Source organism: Natrix helvetica (assembly GCF_964273705.1).
Source record: "Natrix helvetica genome assembly, chromosome: Z".
Lineage (NCBI taxonomy): Eukaryota > Metazoa > Chordata > Lepidosauria > Squamata > Natricidae > Natrix > Natrix helvetica.
The window spans coordinates 16,668,488-16,686,504 of record NC_138554.1 but is presented as its reverse complement, the minus strand read 5'-3'; the positions used below and the strand labels follow the sequence as shown (position 1 = coordinate 16,686,504).

At 42.6% G+C, this 18,017-nt stretch overlaps 2 protein-coding genes across 2 annotated transcripts; both read left to right on the top strand.

Annotated features, from left to right (window-relative positions):
• Nucleotides 1-1,439: 1,439 nt before the first annotated feature.
• LOC309401302 (olfactory receptor 4N5-like) lies at nucleotides 1,440-2,369 on the top strand (the record flags this gene model as incomplete). The annotated part of the gene is made up of 1 exon (XM_081970370.1): nucleotides 1,440-2,369. One exon carries the CDS (start codon nucleotides 1,440-1,442, stop codon nucleotides 2,367-2,369), a length of 930 nt encoding a protein of 309 aa, XP_081826496.1.
• Nucleotides 2,370-13,008: 10,639 nt separating this feature from the next.
• On the top strand, nucleotides 13,009-13,605 carry LOC309401301 (olfactory receptor 4N5-like; the record flags this gene model as incomplete). The annotated part of the gene is made up of 1 exon (XM_081970369.1): nucleotides 13,009-13,605. One exon carries the CDS (start codon nucleotides 13,009-13,011, stop codon nucleotides 13,603-13,605), a length of 597 nt encoding a protein of 198 aa, XP_081826495.1.
• Nucleotides 13,606-18,017: the final 4,412 nt, after the last annotated feature.

Below are 18,017 nucleotides of genomic sequence, written 5' to 3'. Positions count from 1 at the left end.
ATCCAGGCTGAGGATAGACCATTCTGGAGAGGATCTGTCCATATAGTCTCTTAGTATCAACACTGACTTGACAGCAGCGAAATGTGTGATCAAATACTAGGATTTGGAGTTGTAGTTACCCTATTTTTCCTGAAAATAAGACCTCCCCAGATAATTTTGAGCACATTTGCTAAAATAAGCCCTTCCTGAAAATAAGCCCTCCCCTAAAATATTTAAACGCATGCACAATCAGTCCCTGCCATTTCCTCGGGGAAAAGGGGAGCATGCCCCATATGCAGCTGCCATCCATGTGGAACAGCCTCACGGAGGACACTCCCGCAAAGCCTAGCTATCGCACCCCTTCTCTTAGTGGCGGCCACAAAAAGAGCGGCAGGCCCAGCGATGCTGGGGCTGGCAAGTGCGTCAAAAATAGAGACAGAACTTCCCGGCCCTCTCTGGATCAGCTGATCCACAAGCCGTGGGCCGAGGTTAAGGGGCCTCCTGCAGCCTTATTCAAAAATAATAAGACCTCCCAAAAAATAAGGCCAAGCACTTATTTCGGGGGTCAACAGAAGATAAGACCCTGTTTTATTTGGGGGGAAACACAGTAAATATTTCAGTTTCTGAGACTTTTGCAACTGAATGGGCCAAGGAGAACACTTTATTTCAGCAGGAAGGATGTTTAGAAAATGATTTCTTGCTATAATTCCTACTCACCCTATTGCGATTCCTAGTGTGGGACTAGAAGGAGGAGGAGGAGTTATGATAGTAATAAAAATGAAACTGAGGGGCAAAGAGTCGGAAAGGAAAAACATATAGTAGATCACTAAATATAGCCATGCAGAAAAACAAAGAGAAGTTCAAGTTATTTCTTTTTCCGTCAGAACCTTCCGTGATAATAAATATTCAGTTCCCTTTCTGAAGAAAAATCTCCTGTGAGATGCTTTGGTTGAGAAGAATCTCTTCAAATATTCTGACAGGTAGACCTCATTGCTTGGAGAATAATTTAAAATGATATGAAGACTGAAGCATGTTTCTGAAAGTTCTTGAAGGGAGCCATACAATAGGTAAATAGGCAGGTATATCAGCTTAATGACAAAGCCTAATGCTGGGAAAGATGGAGGGCAAAAGAAGAAGGGGACGACAGAGAATGGGGTGGCTGGATGGAGTCACTGAAACAGTAGGTGTGAGCTTAAATGGATTCCAGAGGATGGTAGAAGACAGGAAGGCCTGGAGGAACATTGTCCATGGGGTCACGATGGGTTGGACACGACTTTGCAACTACCAACAACAAATCAGTTTAATTGCATCATTAATTGTGCATCTGGGATTTTTTTTAAAAAAAAAACTACTATGCCTCCAGAAAGCATGTAGATGTTGCTGTGTTGTATTTGAGGTTACTTGAATGTTAATGGAAAGATTAGCACTTAGAGCCTCTATTATTCTTCTACAGATCTATGATGGAAAATGTAACTTATTCAGAAGTAACTGAATTTGTCCTCCGGGGATTATCATCAATCTGGGAGGTACAGCTATTCTTTGGTGTTTCCCTGCTGCTCTTCTATATTATGCTCCTCCCTGGGAATATTCTTATCATTGTGACAATTCTGAAGACTCCCTCTTTGAAATCCCCCATGTTTTTCCTTTTGGCCCACCTGGCCTTCCTGGACATCATCTACAGCTTTGTCACCCACCCAAAGCTTCTCCTTAACATCATTTTTGGTTGCAGAACCATCTCCTACGTGGGCTGTATCAGTCAGATATTCTTCATTCATTTTCTAGGAGGATCTGAGATGTTCCTCCTCATTGCCATGGCTGTTGACCGGTATGTAGCCATTTGCCGTCCATTGCACTATGCCACCATGGTAACCAGCATCACCTGTTGGGCTATGATAGTAGCTTCATGGCTAGGAGGCTTCCTACATTCCATCATCCAGGTCATTCTCATAATCCCACTTCCATTCTGTGGCCCCAATGAGTTGAATAATGTCTTTTGTGATGTCACCCAGATCATCAGATTAGCTTGCACCAATACCCACGCTCTAGCATTCCTCATGTTTGCTAGCAGTGGCCTAATGAGCATTGCATGCTGCATCTTCCTCCTCATGTCCTATGGGGCCCTGCTGTTGAAAGTCAGAATGGGCTCCAGTCCCAGGAAAAGCAAAGCCTTTTCTACCTGCATCACTCACATCCTCATCATCACCATCATGTTCAGTCCAGCCATTTATATCTACTGCCACCCTTTTCAAGAATACCCTTTCGACAAAGTGGTGGCTTTTTTTCACACGGTGGTCTTTCCCTTGATGAACCCTGTTGTCTACACCTTGAGGAACAAGGAGATCCAAGCTGCCATGTGGAGACTGCTCAACAATATTAGTTTTATCTATTAGATGAATACATTTAATGTATTTCATTAGTACATAAGTACATTTCAAAGGAAAGTATGGTTCAGTGTTGCATGTTTGGTTGCTTATTAATTATTGGCTTAAAGTAAAGGTCCCCCTTGCACATATGTGCTCCTTGTTCCCGACTCTTAGGGGGAGGTGCTCATCCCCGTTTCAAAGCCGAAGAGCCAGCGCTGTCCGAAGATGTCTCCATGGTCATGTGGCCAGCATGACTCAATGGCGAAGGCACATGGAAGGCTGTTACCGTCCCACCAAAGAGGTCCCTATTTTTTGACTTGCATTTTTACATGCATTTGAACTGCTGGGTTGGGAGGAGCTGGGACAAGTAATGAGAGCTCACTCCATTATGCGGCACTAGGGATTCAAACTGCCGACTGCCGACCTTTCTGATATGCAAGCTCAGCATCTTATCACTGAGGTACTACGTCCCTCTTGAGCCACCGCATCCCTCTATTGGTTACCTTCTATTAAATTAATGGTTAGCCTCTATTAAATGTTGTTGTCTTGTGAGACTAAGGAAGCATGCCTTCTGTCATAAGAATCCAACTGGTCTAGGACAACTCACTGTGGCCATCTTGCCCTTTCATCACAGCCAATCCACCGTAACCATCTTTCCATGGTCCTCTCATTGTGACCAACTTATCACGGACAATTCCATACAGGGTAACTCAACACGATAAATGTTATCTGCCAGTGTTTCTTTGACATTATTTTCAATGACAAAAATGGAATAATGCTGAAGAAACAGTGCAGGATAGCATTTTTTTGTATTGAGGTTATCTCACGTGGCATTGTCCACAGCAATTTGTCCTGTAGCGAGTTGGCTGGGGTGAGTTGCCTCTCAGTTGGCCACTGTGGGAAAGCCATGGTGAGTTGACTGTGATAAGATGGCCATGGTGAGTTGGTCACAACATATTGTCCCATTCCGGAGCCCAACCTAGGGAAGAGCATCTCCACGGAGATATGGAGTATTATTATGAAACGTGTTTGGTCCCAAGCCTGGTGGAGTTGACATATTATTCTTCAACTAAAGTTCCTGGGTGGTGTTTTTTTGTAAAATTTACTTTGGGCTGTTCATTTGGTTTGATGTTTTATCTGATTTTTCAAGTTTTGAACATCACCCAGAGTCCATTAGTAAGATAAAGGTAAAGGTTACCCTTGCACGCATGTGCTAGTCATTCCCGATTCTAGAGGGTGGTGCTCATCCCCATTTCAAAGGCAAAGAGCCAGTGCTGTCAGAAGAGGTGTCCGTGGTCATGGGGCTGGCATGACTAAACACCGAAGGTGCATGGAATGCTGTTACCTTCCCACCAAAGGTGATTCCTATTTTTCTACTTGCATTTTTTGTGTGCTTTCGAACTGCTAGGTTGGCAGAAGCTGGGACAAGTAATGGGAGCTCACTCCATTATGTGGTGCTAGGGATTTGAACCACTGAACTGCCGACCTTTATGATCGGCAAGCTCAGCTTAGCCACTGAATCACCACGTCCCTAGAGTCCATTAGTATCTTGCAGCAAATAAAAAAGTAAAAAAATAGTAAAGTTAAAGTTAAAATAAAGTAAATGTAAAGTAGTAAAATAAATTTAACATAACATAATATAATATAACATAATATAACATAATATAACATAATATAACATAATATAACATAATATAACATAATATAACATAACATAACATAACATAACATAACATAACATAACATAACATAACATAATATAACATAATATAACATAATATAACATAATATAGAATAGAATAGAATAAATTTAATTTGTTAGCCGCTCCCTCTCCAAAAGGACTCGGGGCGGCATACAATAAAAACCCATACATATATACATATACATACAAATACATATACACATACATACAAACATATACATGTACACGGAGGAGTTAACAATCGTTAAATGCATACAATAGTAGTAAATAGAATTAAAATTAACAATTAAAATACCCTCAGTTAAAATTACAAATTTAAAAAGACTGTCAGGAGGAATGGGATAAAACTATGGTTGAGCCAGGCCAGCTAATTGAAAAAGGTGGGTCTTGAGCTTTACACGGAAGGAGCGGAGATCGGAGGTAATCCTGATGTCACGGGGGAGGTCATTCCACAGGGCTGGGCCCATCACAGAGAAGGCTCTGCTCCTAGGCGTCGCCCCCCAACACTGTTTAGTGGACGGCACCTGGAGAAGTCCCTCTCTGTGCGAGCGGATTGGTCGCAGGGATGTATGGGGCAGGATGCGATCCCGCAGGTAACTAGGTCCTGTGCCATGAAGCGCTTTAAAGATCGTAATCAGAACCTTGAAACGCACCCGATAGACCACAGGAAGCCAGTGCAGCTCGCGCAGGAGAGGTGTTACATGGGAGTATCTGGTACTCCCCATAATCACCCGTGCGGCCGCATTCTGGACCAACTGCAGTCTCCGAGTGCATCTCAAGGGAAGCCCCATGTAGAGAGCATTGCAGTAGTCTAGGCGAGACGTCACCAGCGCATGAGTGACTGTGCGTAAGGCATGCCGGTCCAATAGGGGGCGCAATTGGTGCACCAGGCGGACCTGGTGGAACGCCCCCCTTGCCACGGCTGTCACATGGTCGTCCATGGACAGCCGGGCATCCAGGAGGACGCCCAAATTGCGCGCCCGCTCCATGGGGGCCAATTGCACGCCCCCAATGGCCAGAGATGGAAGCAACTGGTTAAACTGGGGGGCCGGAAGCCACAGCCACTCCGTCTTGGAGGGGTTGAGTTTGAGTCGGTTGTCATCCATCCAGACCCGTACGGCTTCCAAGCACCGGGACATCATTTCGACGGCCTCGTTAGGGTGGTTCGGGGTGGAGATGTACAGCTGAGTATCATCAGCGTACAGATGATATCCCACCCCGAAACTACGAATGATCTCACCCAGTGGCTTCATATATGTGTTGAACAGGAGTGGCGAGAGGACCGACCCCTGTGGCACCCCACAAGTGAGGGGGCTTAGGGTCGATCTCTGCTCCCCTGCCAACACACGTTGCGTCCGGCCGGAGAGGTAGGAGCCGAACCACCGTAAAACGGTGCCCCGAACCCCCAACCCCTCCAGCCGGTGCAACAGGATACCATGGTCGATGGTATCAAAAGCCGCCGAGAGGTCTAACAGGACCAGGACAGAGGAACAACCCCTATCTCTGGCCCTCCAGAGATCATCAACCAACGCGACCAAGGCCGTCTCCGTGCTGTGCCCGGGTCGGAAGCCGGACTGGCGTGGGTCTAGATAATCATTTTCCTCCAGGTGTCGTGGAAACTGATAGGCCACCACACTCTCTACAACCTTCGCCAAAAAGGGAAGGTTGGAGACAGGACGATAATTGGCTAGCTCCGTTGGGTCCAGGGAAGGCTTCTTGAGTAAGGGTCTCACCACCGCCTCTTTCAAGGCGGCCGGCAGAGACCCCTCGCTCAACGAAGCATTCACTAGGCCCAGAAGCCAGTCGCGTGTAACCTCCCAGGATGCCAGTACAAGCCAGGAGGGGCACGGGTCCAATAAACATGTGGTAGGTCGCAGACGTCCACGTAACCTGTCCAAATCCTCGATGGCAACCGAGTCAAACTCCTCCCAGAGTGGTCTCTCAAGACTCGCCTCATAATATAATAACATAATATAACATAATATAACATAACATAACATAACAACACCCCAATACCACATCACAACACAACATAATATAACAACATAAAATGTGAGGTTTGCCAGTTGACCTGGTGTTTTCTGATGGGTCTTCTTTCAAAGTCAGTGCTGATTACCTTTTGGGTAGCCCAAATCAGGTCAATGCTGCTACCTAATGGGACTCTTTGTGAACATTAAAGTAAATAAATTTCCAATCTGTTCCATAATGTGTTTGGTTGTTTTAAAAAAGTCCACCAACAATTCTTCTACTAATCAGAACAGAGGAAATCTGATTCAGTTCTATTTATTTAGCCTGAATTGGCTAAACCAAATCTCACAAAACGTTTTGGTTCCAGAAGTTCCACATTAGAGGGGGGGGGGGGTGTTGACTGTAAATTAGTCCTGATGATGTTGCCTAGTTGGGTAATGAAACGTCTGCAAGAAAACAACCAAGCTCAGAGAACACCAAAGACGTCTTTCAACCCTGAGTTATCAATATTCTCCATTATTGATAATGATGCCCATACTAATTCCTCAATGGGGCAGCAGGTCAAGAGAACATAAAAGAAATACACACAGGTAGTCCTCACTTAATAACTGGTTGCATAACAACCGTTTAAAGTTACAATTGACTCATAAAAAGTTACTTGTGAACTCTCCTTGAAGCTACAATTGCTGCACACAGATCCCGTAGTCATATGATTAAATTTCAGGCACCTAACAACCAACTTCCATTTGTGACCGGTTGCATTGGTGAACGATTGTGGCCACCTGACCATGTTTTGTGAAGGTTTTTTTTTCCCCCGGCAGAAAATGGCAAAAAATTGCCTATTGGGTATGCTGGATTCATTTAGCAGCCATGGGATTCACTTAACAACTATAGTGATTAGTTTAATGACTTCTGTAAAAAAAACGTGATAAAATATAGTTGGGTCATGTAGTGACCTTCTTAATAACTATTTATTTATTTATTTATTACTTGAACTTATTAGTCGCCCCCTCTCCCCACAGGGACTCGGGGCGACGTACAAAAGTATTATATAGCGTACAGAGGAGGTAAAAATAAATAAATAAGTTACAATACCTAAAAAAGTTAAAACCCCAGTGAAATTAACCCTTAACACTAAAATTACCAATTAAAAATGCCCTGGGCTGGAGAGGTTGTAGTATTATGCCAGGTCAGCTAGTCGAAACAGGTAGGTTTTCAGCTTCATACGGAAGGAGCGAAGGTCGGTTGTTGTCCTGATGTCTGGGGGGAGGTCATTCCAAAGGGTGGGGCCCACTACAGAGAAGGCCCTACTCCTGGGCGCCGCCCTCTGGCACTCTCTGGAGGACGGCACCCGGAGTAGTCCCTCTCTGTGTGAGCGGACGGGTCGCAGGGATGTATGGGGCAGGACGCGATCCCGCAGGTAACTAGGCCCTGTGCCATGGAGCGCTTTGAAGGTGGTAACCAGCACCTTGAAGCGCACCCGGTAGGCCACAGGAAGCCAGTGCAGCTCGCGCAGGATGGGTGTTATATGGGAGAACCTCGATCTCCCCATAATTACCCGCGCGGCTGCATTCTGGACCAACTGCAGTCTCCGGGTGCACCTCAAGGGGAGCCCCATGTAGAGAGCGTTACAGTAGTCCAGGCGGGACGTCAACTAAAATGACTTATGGCCAAATGTCCAGGCTCAGTTGAAATCTGGTTTAGTGAATAAACTTAATGGAGAACAGATTTCAAACCTATTTGCCTGCTATTGATTTTTTTTTAAAATAAGGACCCTGGAGAGAAACTGAAGAAATCTTACACTAGGGCTTAGTTTGTTCAGGGAAATGCAGAATCTTCTGTTGACATGTATTTGTGGAAATGCATGAGTTTCAGAACTTAAAGGAAAGGGATGAAGAACATAGCTACTTCCCTACTCTTCCTCTCTCTGTTATTCATCCCTACCCATCACATACGCTTCTTAATAGGCCTAGGAAGAAGAGTGAATTAGAAGCTAATGAAAGAGTAAAAGTTTCAAGGGTTCAATTCTTCAAAAAAAAATCCTTTGATTATGGATCCAAAGCTAAGCTTAAATTTAGGTTCTGTTTTGAATTTTCCCCTGGTCCCATCCTAACAATAACTACATAATCCTCAGAACTACCCCTAACTTCTTTGACGTTTACAAAGATTTATGTACTGATTTCTACTTAACATTTTAGGGGAGAGAATGCAAAGAAATAGAATAGAATAGGATTTAGAAAGGACCTTGGAGGTCTTCTAGTCCAACCCCCTGCTTAGGCAGGAAACCCTAAACCACTTCATACAAATAGTTATCCAACATCTTCTTTAAAACTTCCAGTGTTGGAGCATTCACAACTTCTGGAGGCAACTTCTGTTCCACTGATTAATTGTTCTAACGGTCAGGAAATTTCTCCTCAGTTCTAAGTTGCTTCTCTCCTTGATTAGTTTCCACCCGTTGCTTCTTGTGCTATCCTCAGTAGAACAAGCTTTGGAGAATAGCTTGACTCCCTCTTCTTTGTGGCAACCCTTGAGATATTGGAACACTGCTATCATGCCACTCCTAGTCCTTCCTTTCATTAAACTAGATAGGAGAGGAGAGAGGACAGTTTAGAGATGATACTCTGCGTGTTATGAAATCCCATCAATATATTGATTTTTTAATAAATGCAAATAGTAGAAGAAAGCGGGCATTGCTTAATTAGAATGATTTCTGCTCTTCTCTCATTTCTGAAAATGTTCCCCCATTCCCAACTAACTCCATGATCAAAGATCTCCATCTCCAAATTCCATTTTTGCATCTCAGTACATTTCCTCCAGTTCCTTTGTAAATCTCCTTTCAAGCCTTGACCGAGAGGGATGGCAAATCAGAGGAAAAGTACACCTTGCCATTATTCTTCATTGATAATCAAGTGTTCAAGATTGCCAAGGCTGCAAATTTAATAGAGAGAGCAAACTAACAGTCTTCTATTATTGCAATATATTTTGGAAATACAAATCAGAGAAAGTTAAACTATGCAGCTTGCAACTTTATTGTCCAACTTCTGATCCAATATATTGCACAAGTCCATCTTCAGAATTATTTTCATGGATTACCTGCAGACTAGGATTCTCTTTGCCATCAGGTTCAGCTTCAAAGACTGATTTCAGGTAAGATGGCACCGAAGTGAGATGAAATTTAAGTCTTCGTGAAGGTGAGATTTCAATCTCCATGAACAGCCAGATACTATCAGTGGTAGCTCAGAGTTAATATGTTTGTTTAGTTTGTCAAACATGTACAAGATAAAAGGTATAAGTATAAACATTGACATGAACAAGGAAATGAGTACAAATAAATGGGGAGAGTAGGACAGCGATGGTAGGCATGCTGGTGCTCTTATGTATGCCCCCTTTACGGACCTCTTAGGAATGGGGTGAGGTCCACAGTAGGCAGTTTAAGGTTGAAGCTGTGGGGGTTTGAGGATATAATAACGGAGTCAGGTAGCGCATTCCAGGCTTTGACCAGTCTGTTACTGAAGTCGTATTTTCTGCAATCTAGTTTGGAGTGGTTTACCTTGAGTTTGTATCTATTGTTTGCCCGTGTATTATTGAGATTGAAGTAGTTGTTGACAGGTAGGATGTTGTAGCAGACAATTTTGTGTACTATGCTTAGTCAGACTATAGTTCCAGGTTGTCCGAGCCCAAAATGTTTGAGCCTGGTGGCATAAGGGATTCTATTGTGAATGGAGGAGTGGAGGACTCTTCTCATGAAATACTTCTGGACTCACTGAATTGTACTAATATCTGATATATAGTGTGGATTCTAGGCAGACAAGCAGTATTCAAGAATTGGTATGGCAAAGATTTTGTTTGCCCTAGTTTGCAGTACAATGTTACAGGAGAAGAAGCTTCGCAAAATTAGGTTAACAACTCTTAATGCCTTTTTGGCAATGCTGTTACAGTGAGCTCTGGGGCTTAGATCGTTTGAGATGAGTACTCCTAGGTCCTTGACAGAGTGAGGGTTGTGTATGAGATCTTATCCACCCATCTTGTAGCAGCATTGTTCGGTGACATGAGAAAAGAACACATGTCAAGCTGTTTTACGTAAGATAAATAAATAAATAAAAGGCAAGATAAATAGGATAAATAAAGAAATAAATAAAATAAATAAGTAAAACAGAAGACACAGGTTTATGCTGCTTTTTATTCAATAATGGTCTTGAAAATTAAACCAAAGCATTACATCTCATTACAATATGGTGTTTGACTTGAATAAACTTCATTTGGAAGTTTTATAATTAAGGAACATGTTGGTCAACCAAAGGGGCTACCAGCAATTTTAAGAGACAACAACAGATGGCAAGTTCTTAATTTATTTCTAGCCATCAACTCCATCCCATATCTTTTATTTTCAGTTTTTGCATTCTTCCTCCAGATTCTTCCATGTTTGATCCTAACTGATTCAAGACTTACTTAGACTTCCATCCTTCCAAGGTTGGTAAAATGAGGGCCCAGATTGTTGGGGGCAATAGCCTGACTCTGTAAACCACTTAGAGAGGTCTGTAAAAACACTGAAGCAGTATATAAGTCTAAGAGCTATTGCTATTTTCCATTTGTTTGTTTGTTTGTTTGTTTGGATTTATATGCCGCCCTTCTCCAAAAGGACTCGGGGCGGCGTACAACATTAAAAAACACACATCCCAAAAGTTTAAAAAAATTAAATCCATATCCAAAAAAAAACAAACCGAAACCACTTGCTGTTCAGAGGAGAAGACAAGGATTCACTTGATAGAATAGATCGGGTTTTATTTTCTCAAACAAAATGTGTTATCTTTAGATTGATATTAGATCACATTTTTCTTCTTCAGATCCTCTCTATGGTATAGTAAGATAGGTGTGGGACTAGGATTTTGGAGACCCAGGTTTTGCCATGGAAGATTGCTGAGTAACTCCAGATCACTTGCTCTCAACATACAGTACCTCACTGAGAACTTGGGAGTAGAAGAAGGGAATATTATGTATTTCCCTTGCAGCTCCTAGAAGAAAGTTGGGGAGTTCACCTAAAACGTTAATGCCATTTTATGATGCCTTGGTAAGACCACACTTAGAATATTGCATGCAGTTTAGATTATGGGATATTGAGACTCTACAAAGAGTGCAGAGAAGAACAACAAAGATGATTAGGGGACTGGAGACTAAAACATATGAAGAACGGTTGCAGGAACTGGGTATGTCTAGTTTAATGAAAAGAAGGACTAGGGGAGATATGATAGCATTGTTCCAATATCCAAGGGGTTGCCACAAAGAAGAGGGAGTCAAACTATTTCCAAGGCACCTGAGGGTAGAACAAGAAGCAATGGGTGGAAACTCTAGAAAGAGTGCAGAGAAGAGCAACAAAGATGATTAGGGGACTGGAGGCTAAAACATATGAAGAACGGTTGCAGGAACTGGGGTATGTCTAGTTTAATGAAAAAAAGGACTAGGAGAGACATGATAGCAGTGTTCCAATATCCAAGGGGTTGCCACAAAGAAGAGGGAGTCAAGCTATTCTCCAAGGCACCTGAGGGTAGGACAAGAAGCAATGGATGGAAATTAATCAAGGAGAAAAGCAACCTAAAACTAAGGAGAAATTACCTGGCAGTTACTTATCCCAGCTTCTGCCAACCTAGCAGTTTGAAAACATGTAAAAATGCAAGTAGAAAAATAGGGACCACTTTGGTGGGAAGTGTGCCTTCAGCATTTTGTCATGCTGGCCACATGATCACGGAGACATCTTCGGACAGTGCTGGCTCTTCAGTTTTGAAATGGAGCTAAGCACCACCCCCTAGAGTCAGGAATATGTGTGAGGGGGACCATTACCTTTACCCTTTTATACTCTGGCTGGTGTTAGCTTTGATGGTATCCAGCCACCATGTTCCTTGGTGGCCTGGTTTCCTTTTACCATTAACTCTTCCAAACATAATTGCTTTCTACAGTGAATTCTCTTGCATGATATACCCAAAGTAAGTGACATGCAGTTTCATGATTTGGCCTTCTAGTCCTAGGTCTGGTATTATGCACTCCAGCACATGATTGTTAGTCACTTTTGCTGTCTAACAACGCAGCTAAAGAGGGTAGAAGATGACCAGGCTGGAGGGAGGGGTCAAATGTGTCATCAGTCATAACTTCCTGCAGCCCACTTTGAATGCCTTTCTTAACTCAGCTAATTTCCCTTGATCATTAATAGCTCAGATTCTTGTAGAGAGCCTAAGCTTGCAATAAATTGTTATACTTATTTGAACTGTGTAATCTCTTGATTTCTTTGGAGTTTGACAGGTAGCAATAACAGGATAGAATAATAAAGGTGGGAACTAACAATCCATACGGCCAATAAGAGTGAAAATAAAAATCTAATTGTCTTGTAAGGCAGGATTTAATCTTGCCGGTTGGTCATATTAGACACTGGAACCCATAAAATCTGGACGGATCCATTTTGCTAATACCTATTTCAGATTAAATTTCCTCCTAAGGAAATATTAATGAATGATTCCTAGGAAAACCAAGCAGACTCTGAGAATCAACTGGGATTTCCTGTGTTTTCAGGACTCCTAGATCAGTGGCTGTGATATATTTGGAATTACACAAAGTTTAAATGGAGACTATTAACACTGATTCCCTATAATTTGTATTCCTTTACAGGTATAAGGATGGAAAATGAAACTTATTCACCCGTGACTGTGTTTGTCCTCCAGGGATTATCACAAATCTGGGAATTTCGGATATTATTTTGTATTCTTCTGCTGCTCTTTTGTATCATCATTCTTCCTGGGAATATCCTGATTGTTGTGACAATTCTGCAGAATCCCTCTCTGGAATCTCCCATGTTTTTCTTCTTGGCCAACTTGGCCTTGGTTGATATCTTTTACAGTTGTGTCACCCATCCAAAACTCCTCCTCAACATCTTTTTTGGTTGCATGACAATCTCCTACGTAGGCTGTATCACTCAGATATTTTTCATACATTTTCTAGGAGGAGCTGAAATGTTCCTCATCTTTGCCATGGCTATTGACCGGTATGTAGCCATCTGCCATCCATTGCATTATGCCATGGTGGTAACCAGGGCCATTTGTTGGGCTATGGTAGTTACATCATGGTTTGGAGGGTTTATACATTCCATCATCCAGGTCATTTTCATAATTTTACTTCCATTTTGTGGCCCCAATGAGTTGGACAACTTCTTTTGTGATATCACCCAGATTATCAGATTAGCTTGTGCCAACATCTACACTCTAGAATTTGTCATGTTTTTTAGCAGTGGTATGCCAAGCATTCTGTGTTTCATTCTCCTTCTTATCTCCTATTTGGTACTTCTGATGAAACTGAGGATGGGCTCCAGTATAGGTAAAAGCAAAGCCTCCTCTATATGCATCACCCATATCATTATCATCTTCATCATGTTTGGTCCAGCCATCTACATCTATTGCCACCCTTTTCGAGACTACCCATTGGACAAAGTGGTCGCCTTTTTCCATGCTATGGTCTTCCCCTTGATGAATCCTGTGATCTACACTTTAAGGAACAAGGAGATCCAAACTGCCATGCGGAGGCTGCTCACAAATATTAAAACTAGACGATAAATAACAAGATTGTCTTGTCAATTTTTTCCCCAAGAAGATTTTAAGTTGAAAGCAAGGGGGGAAATGGAGTTGAAAGGCTTTATATGTTTCCTTGTTCTTAGTTAACAGGAAGATTTAAGAGTGATGGGAAGAATTATGAATCTGGAAAATGGTAAGATTGAATTAGATGTGGAACTGTGTACAAATGATACGCTACTGCTAAGATGTACAAACCTTTATTGAATGATTACAAGATAGGCTGTATTGCCTTTTTGCTAATTAATTCTAGTTTCCTGAAATGGTACTACCACATTTTTGGAGTATAAGATGCACCGGAGTATAAGACACACCAAGATTTTGAAGAGGTAAATTTAAAAAAAAGTTTTGCCCTCTGCAGACTTCCCAAAAACAGCTTGTTTTTCATGAAGATAGGCCCTTTTTTAAAAGGGCATGAATAGCCTTTAGGAGGCTTGTAGAGTGCTCTTGAGGGCTGGGAGGGGCAAAATTGAGCAAAAAACCTGCCCGTTTTTTGCTCATTTGTGCCCTTCCCAGCCCCCAGGAGCATTCTGAAAGCCTCCTAAAGCAGTGGGTCTCAACCTTCTTAATGCTGCGACCCTTTAATACAGTTCCTCGTGTTGTGGTGACCCCAACCATAAAATTGTTTTGTTTTCTGGATTTTTTCAAAAATATGTGTTTTTCGATGATCTTAGGAGATCCCTGTGAAAGGGTCATTCGACCCCCAAAGGGGTCCCAACCCACAGGTTGAGAACCACTGTCCTAAAGGCTCTGCATGGCCATTTTGGTGAAGGGAGTGGGGTTTTGGAAGGCAAAAAAATGCTGTATTCAGTGTATAAGACGCAGATTTTATAAACCCAGTATATAAACCCAGATTTTCAGCCCCCTTTTTAAGGGAAAAAGGTCCGTCTTATACTCCAAAAAATACTGGTATATATCAAAACAGAAAAATTAAACTAGCCATGTTTAGTGGGACAATCTGAATCATATAAAACCAGACACATCACTAGAAGACAAAACGATAAGAGTACATTTGTTTTACTCTAGCCATGTCCTGCCCTCAACTTCATTGCAGAAGTCAAATGATGCTAGGAATGGTTAGTGGAACAGGAAAAGGGGAAAGCAAAGAAGAGGCTCCGCCTATCACCCCAACGTAATGTGCCGGCATTGTGCATGTACAGATGGCACGAGCGCTCACATTTGCAAACTGGTAAGGAAGGTAAGTGAATCCCACCGCTGATCAAAACTGATACAAAGCTGGACATCCAACAACTGAAAGAAGCTGTGCTTGACGGGTGCATGGAGAACACTTGCCTATAAAATCATAAAGAGTCAGGCACAATTGAATGACTAAAACAACAACAGTGAGGCAATAAATTGGGAATTAATATGCAATAAATTGCCAAATCACTAAAATAATCCATTCCAAAATTCTTCTTGGTAGCAAATTAGGCAGCCTGTTCTACAACTTGGTTGTGTATTCATTGGTAATTCCAATAGTCCATTAAGATTTGTGAAATGGTATAGTCCAAATGAAAGAATGACACTTCAGACACAGAAAGACCTAAAAGCACAAAGGATTGGGATTATGATATCTATATTCTAATAACAGGGATTAAAGAGTGATAAAAATAATACTTTGATTCCTGAATAAAATAAGCCTGCTTTGAGTGAAGCTCCATTTCTGGACAATATATGGTATATCCATGGAATTCTTCTTGAGAACAGCATAGAACTATTGCCTACTTTGGGGGTATTTTATTAAAGTTCCAGTGTACATTTTGCATTGCTTGTTGAATCTCCCATCAATGTATTAACTAGGTTGATTTACATTTTAAGTTTGGCAAGGTTGACTGGTAGAAATCATTTTGTTGGACCACATAAATATCTGGGTCAAGTATATTTACAATTCCTCCTGAAGAATGAACCCACGTGAAACAACCACAACTAATAGATTCATCTGGTTTGCAAAATCTTGCATGCAAACTTCTTAATGACTTCAACCAAAATCCATTTAAATGAAGAGCACTAGTGACGCACTGGTTAGAATGCCATATTGCCAACTAACTCTGCTCACAGTCAGGAGTTTGATCCTTACCAACTCAGGTTCGACTCCGCCTTCTGTTTTTCCAAGGTTAATAAAATGAGGAACTAGATTTTGGGGGGCAATATGCTGATGTTGTAAACCAAAGGCTGATCCAGCCAGTGGGGAAAGAGGAAAGAAAAAGAAAAAGGAAAGATGGGAAGAGAGCAAGAAAGAAAAAAGAAGGAATGAGAGAAAGGAAGAAGAAAGGAGAATGAAGATGGATTGAAAAAAGAGGGAAGAAAGGAGATTATGAGAGTGATTGAGGCTCTCAGGGAAGTCATACATTAGCGTTTGGCCACCACAGGTGCCCCCAACATGAGTCACATGTCATGCCCACCATGGCCAGGCCTACCCACCCCAGCCCTCCAAGTTCAAACACAACCCTAATGAGCCCTCAATGAAATTGAGTTTGACACCCCTGTTATAAACCATACAAGAATACTTTAAAGCACTATGGAGTGCTATATAAGTTTAAGTGTTATTGCTAGCTTCAAATTCTTCAAAAAGGAAACTCACCCCTCTTCCACAAGGAAGAGCTACTATTCCTGAATCAAGAAACCAATTGCTGGATTAGGGACACAGCTGAATGCCAGCAGTTGCAACTAGGACATCCTATTTGTCTCCTAAACATTTCCATAACTACTTCAGGCATAGTCTCTCCATCATCACCTTTTCTTCTCCCTCTTAGTCCTTCCTTTCTTCCTTTATGATATACAGTACCTCTTTGGTATTGAGGAAGACAAATGGGAATTGAACATTGGCCAGTGCTATGATAGCAACAGCAATAGCACTTAGACTTATATACCACTTCACAGTGCTTTACAGCCTCCTCTAAAAGGTTTACCGAGTCCGCCTATTGCCCCCAACAATCTGGGTCCTCATTTTACCCACTTCAGAAGGATGGAACGTTGAGTCAGCCTTGAGCCTGGTCAGATCCGATCTGCAAAATTCCTGGCAGCTGTCAGTCAGCAAAGGTAGTATGCAGTACTGCATCCTAACTACTGTGCTACCATGGCTCTTAGATCATAAAATTAGAAACAAAAAATCCATGAAACAGTTCAAGAAATAAAAATTGCTTGGCTTTCTCTGGAAGACGGGACATAAGTAAATAAGTAAGTAAAAAAGGTAAAATTCATGGGGACTGTTTTAAGAAACAGAACACTAAATGGAAATAGACTTTGTGAAGCCAGCACCCTCTTTATTGAGTGGACTATAATTCCCATCATCCTTTCTGTTAGATCGGGTAGTGAGAAGGCAGACACAGGCTTAACGTAACAACAGCTCTTTATTGTAATGCAACAAGTCTGTACAATCCAGCGACTTCTTCGTCTGACAGCAGCCCTTTGATAGGGAGCTGTCAGACCTCTTAGCCAATAGGATTCAATCTCTGTACCCGCCTGAACAGAGGACCTCATTGGAAACTATAGCAGACAGAGTTAATATCTAACACCCCTCCCCTCTTAGTTAGGATGTTTCTATTGGTCACATAATCACATAGGTAGGTGGGGTTTTGTTTAGTCTTACCAGACCTGCACAGTTCATTTGGAACCGGTTCTTTGGGCAGGTCGGACGGGCCTGTCTGCTCTCTAGCTCCGCTCAGTGGAACCTCCTGGAACTTTTCCCAGGCCGTGGCTGGAGCTTCTAGGATTTGCTCATTTGGGGTTCACTGTGGGCCTGCAACAGATTCAGATAAGTCCCCCGGTACCCTCAGGCTTGAGCTGGCTCTAGAGGGAGTGAGCGCTTGCTCCTTTTGGGTAGGGCCTTGGCTGATTTGTTCGGGAGTTGCGTCTGGTGTTCTGAGATTGGAGTGGAGAGGCGACCACGGAGTTGGTCAACATGCCTCCTCCAATTTCTACCATCCTCTAGCTCTAACAGATAAGAGTGAGGCCCGGTGATGCCTATCACCGTAGCAGGGATCCACAGAGTTCCCCCAGCGTAGTTGTGGGTGTATACCGAGTCCCCTATGCTAAAGTTTCTAATTTTGCTTGTTGAGTCAGAGGGCGATACGGCAGAGTAGTTTGGGTGTAGCCGGTCTAAGTGGGATCTTAGCCGGCGACCCATGAGAAGCTCAGAGGGGCTTCTCCCGGTAGTGGCACTTGGCGTGATGTGTTGGATTAACAAATAGTGATCAACCCATCTTTGCCAATCTCCCGGGCCCATCCTGGTGAGGGCCTCTTTTGCAGATCTCACCATTCTCTCCGCCAGACTATTGGACGCCGGATGGAATGGAGTGACCAGGGCATGCCTGATTCCCTGACTTGCTAAGTAGGTCTCGAATTGAATGGCCATGAATTGGGGCCCATTGTCAGAGACCAAGACATCGGGCAGGCCG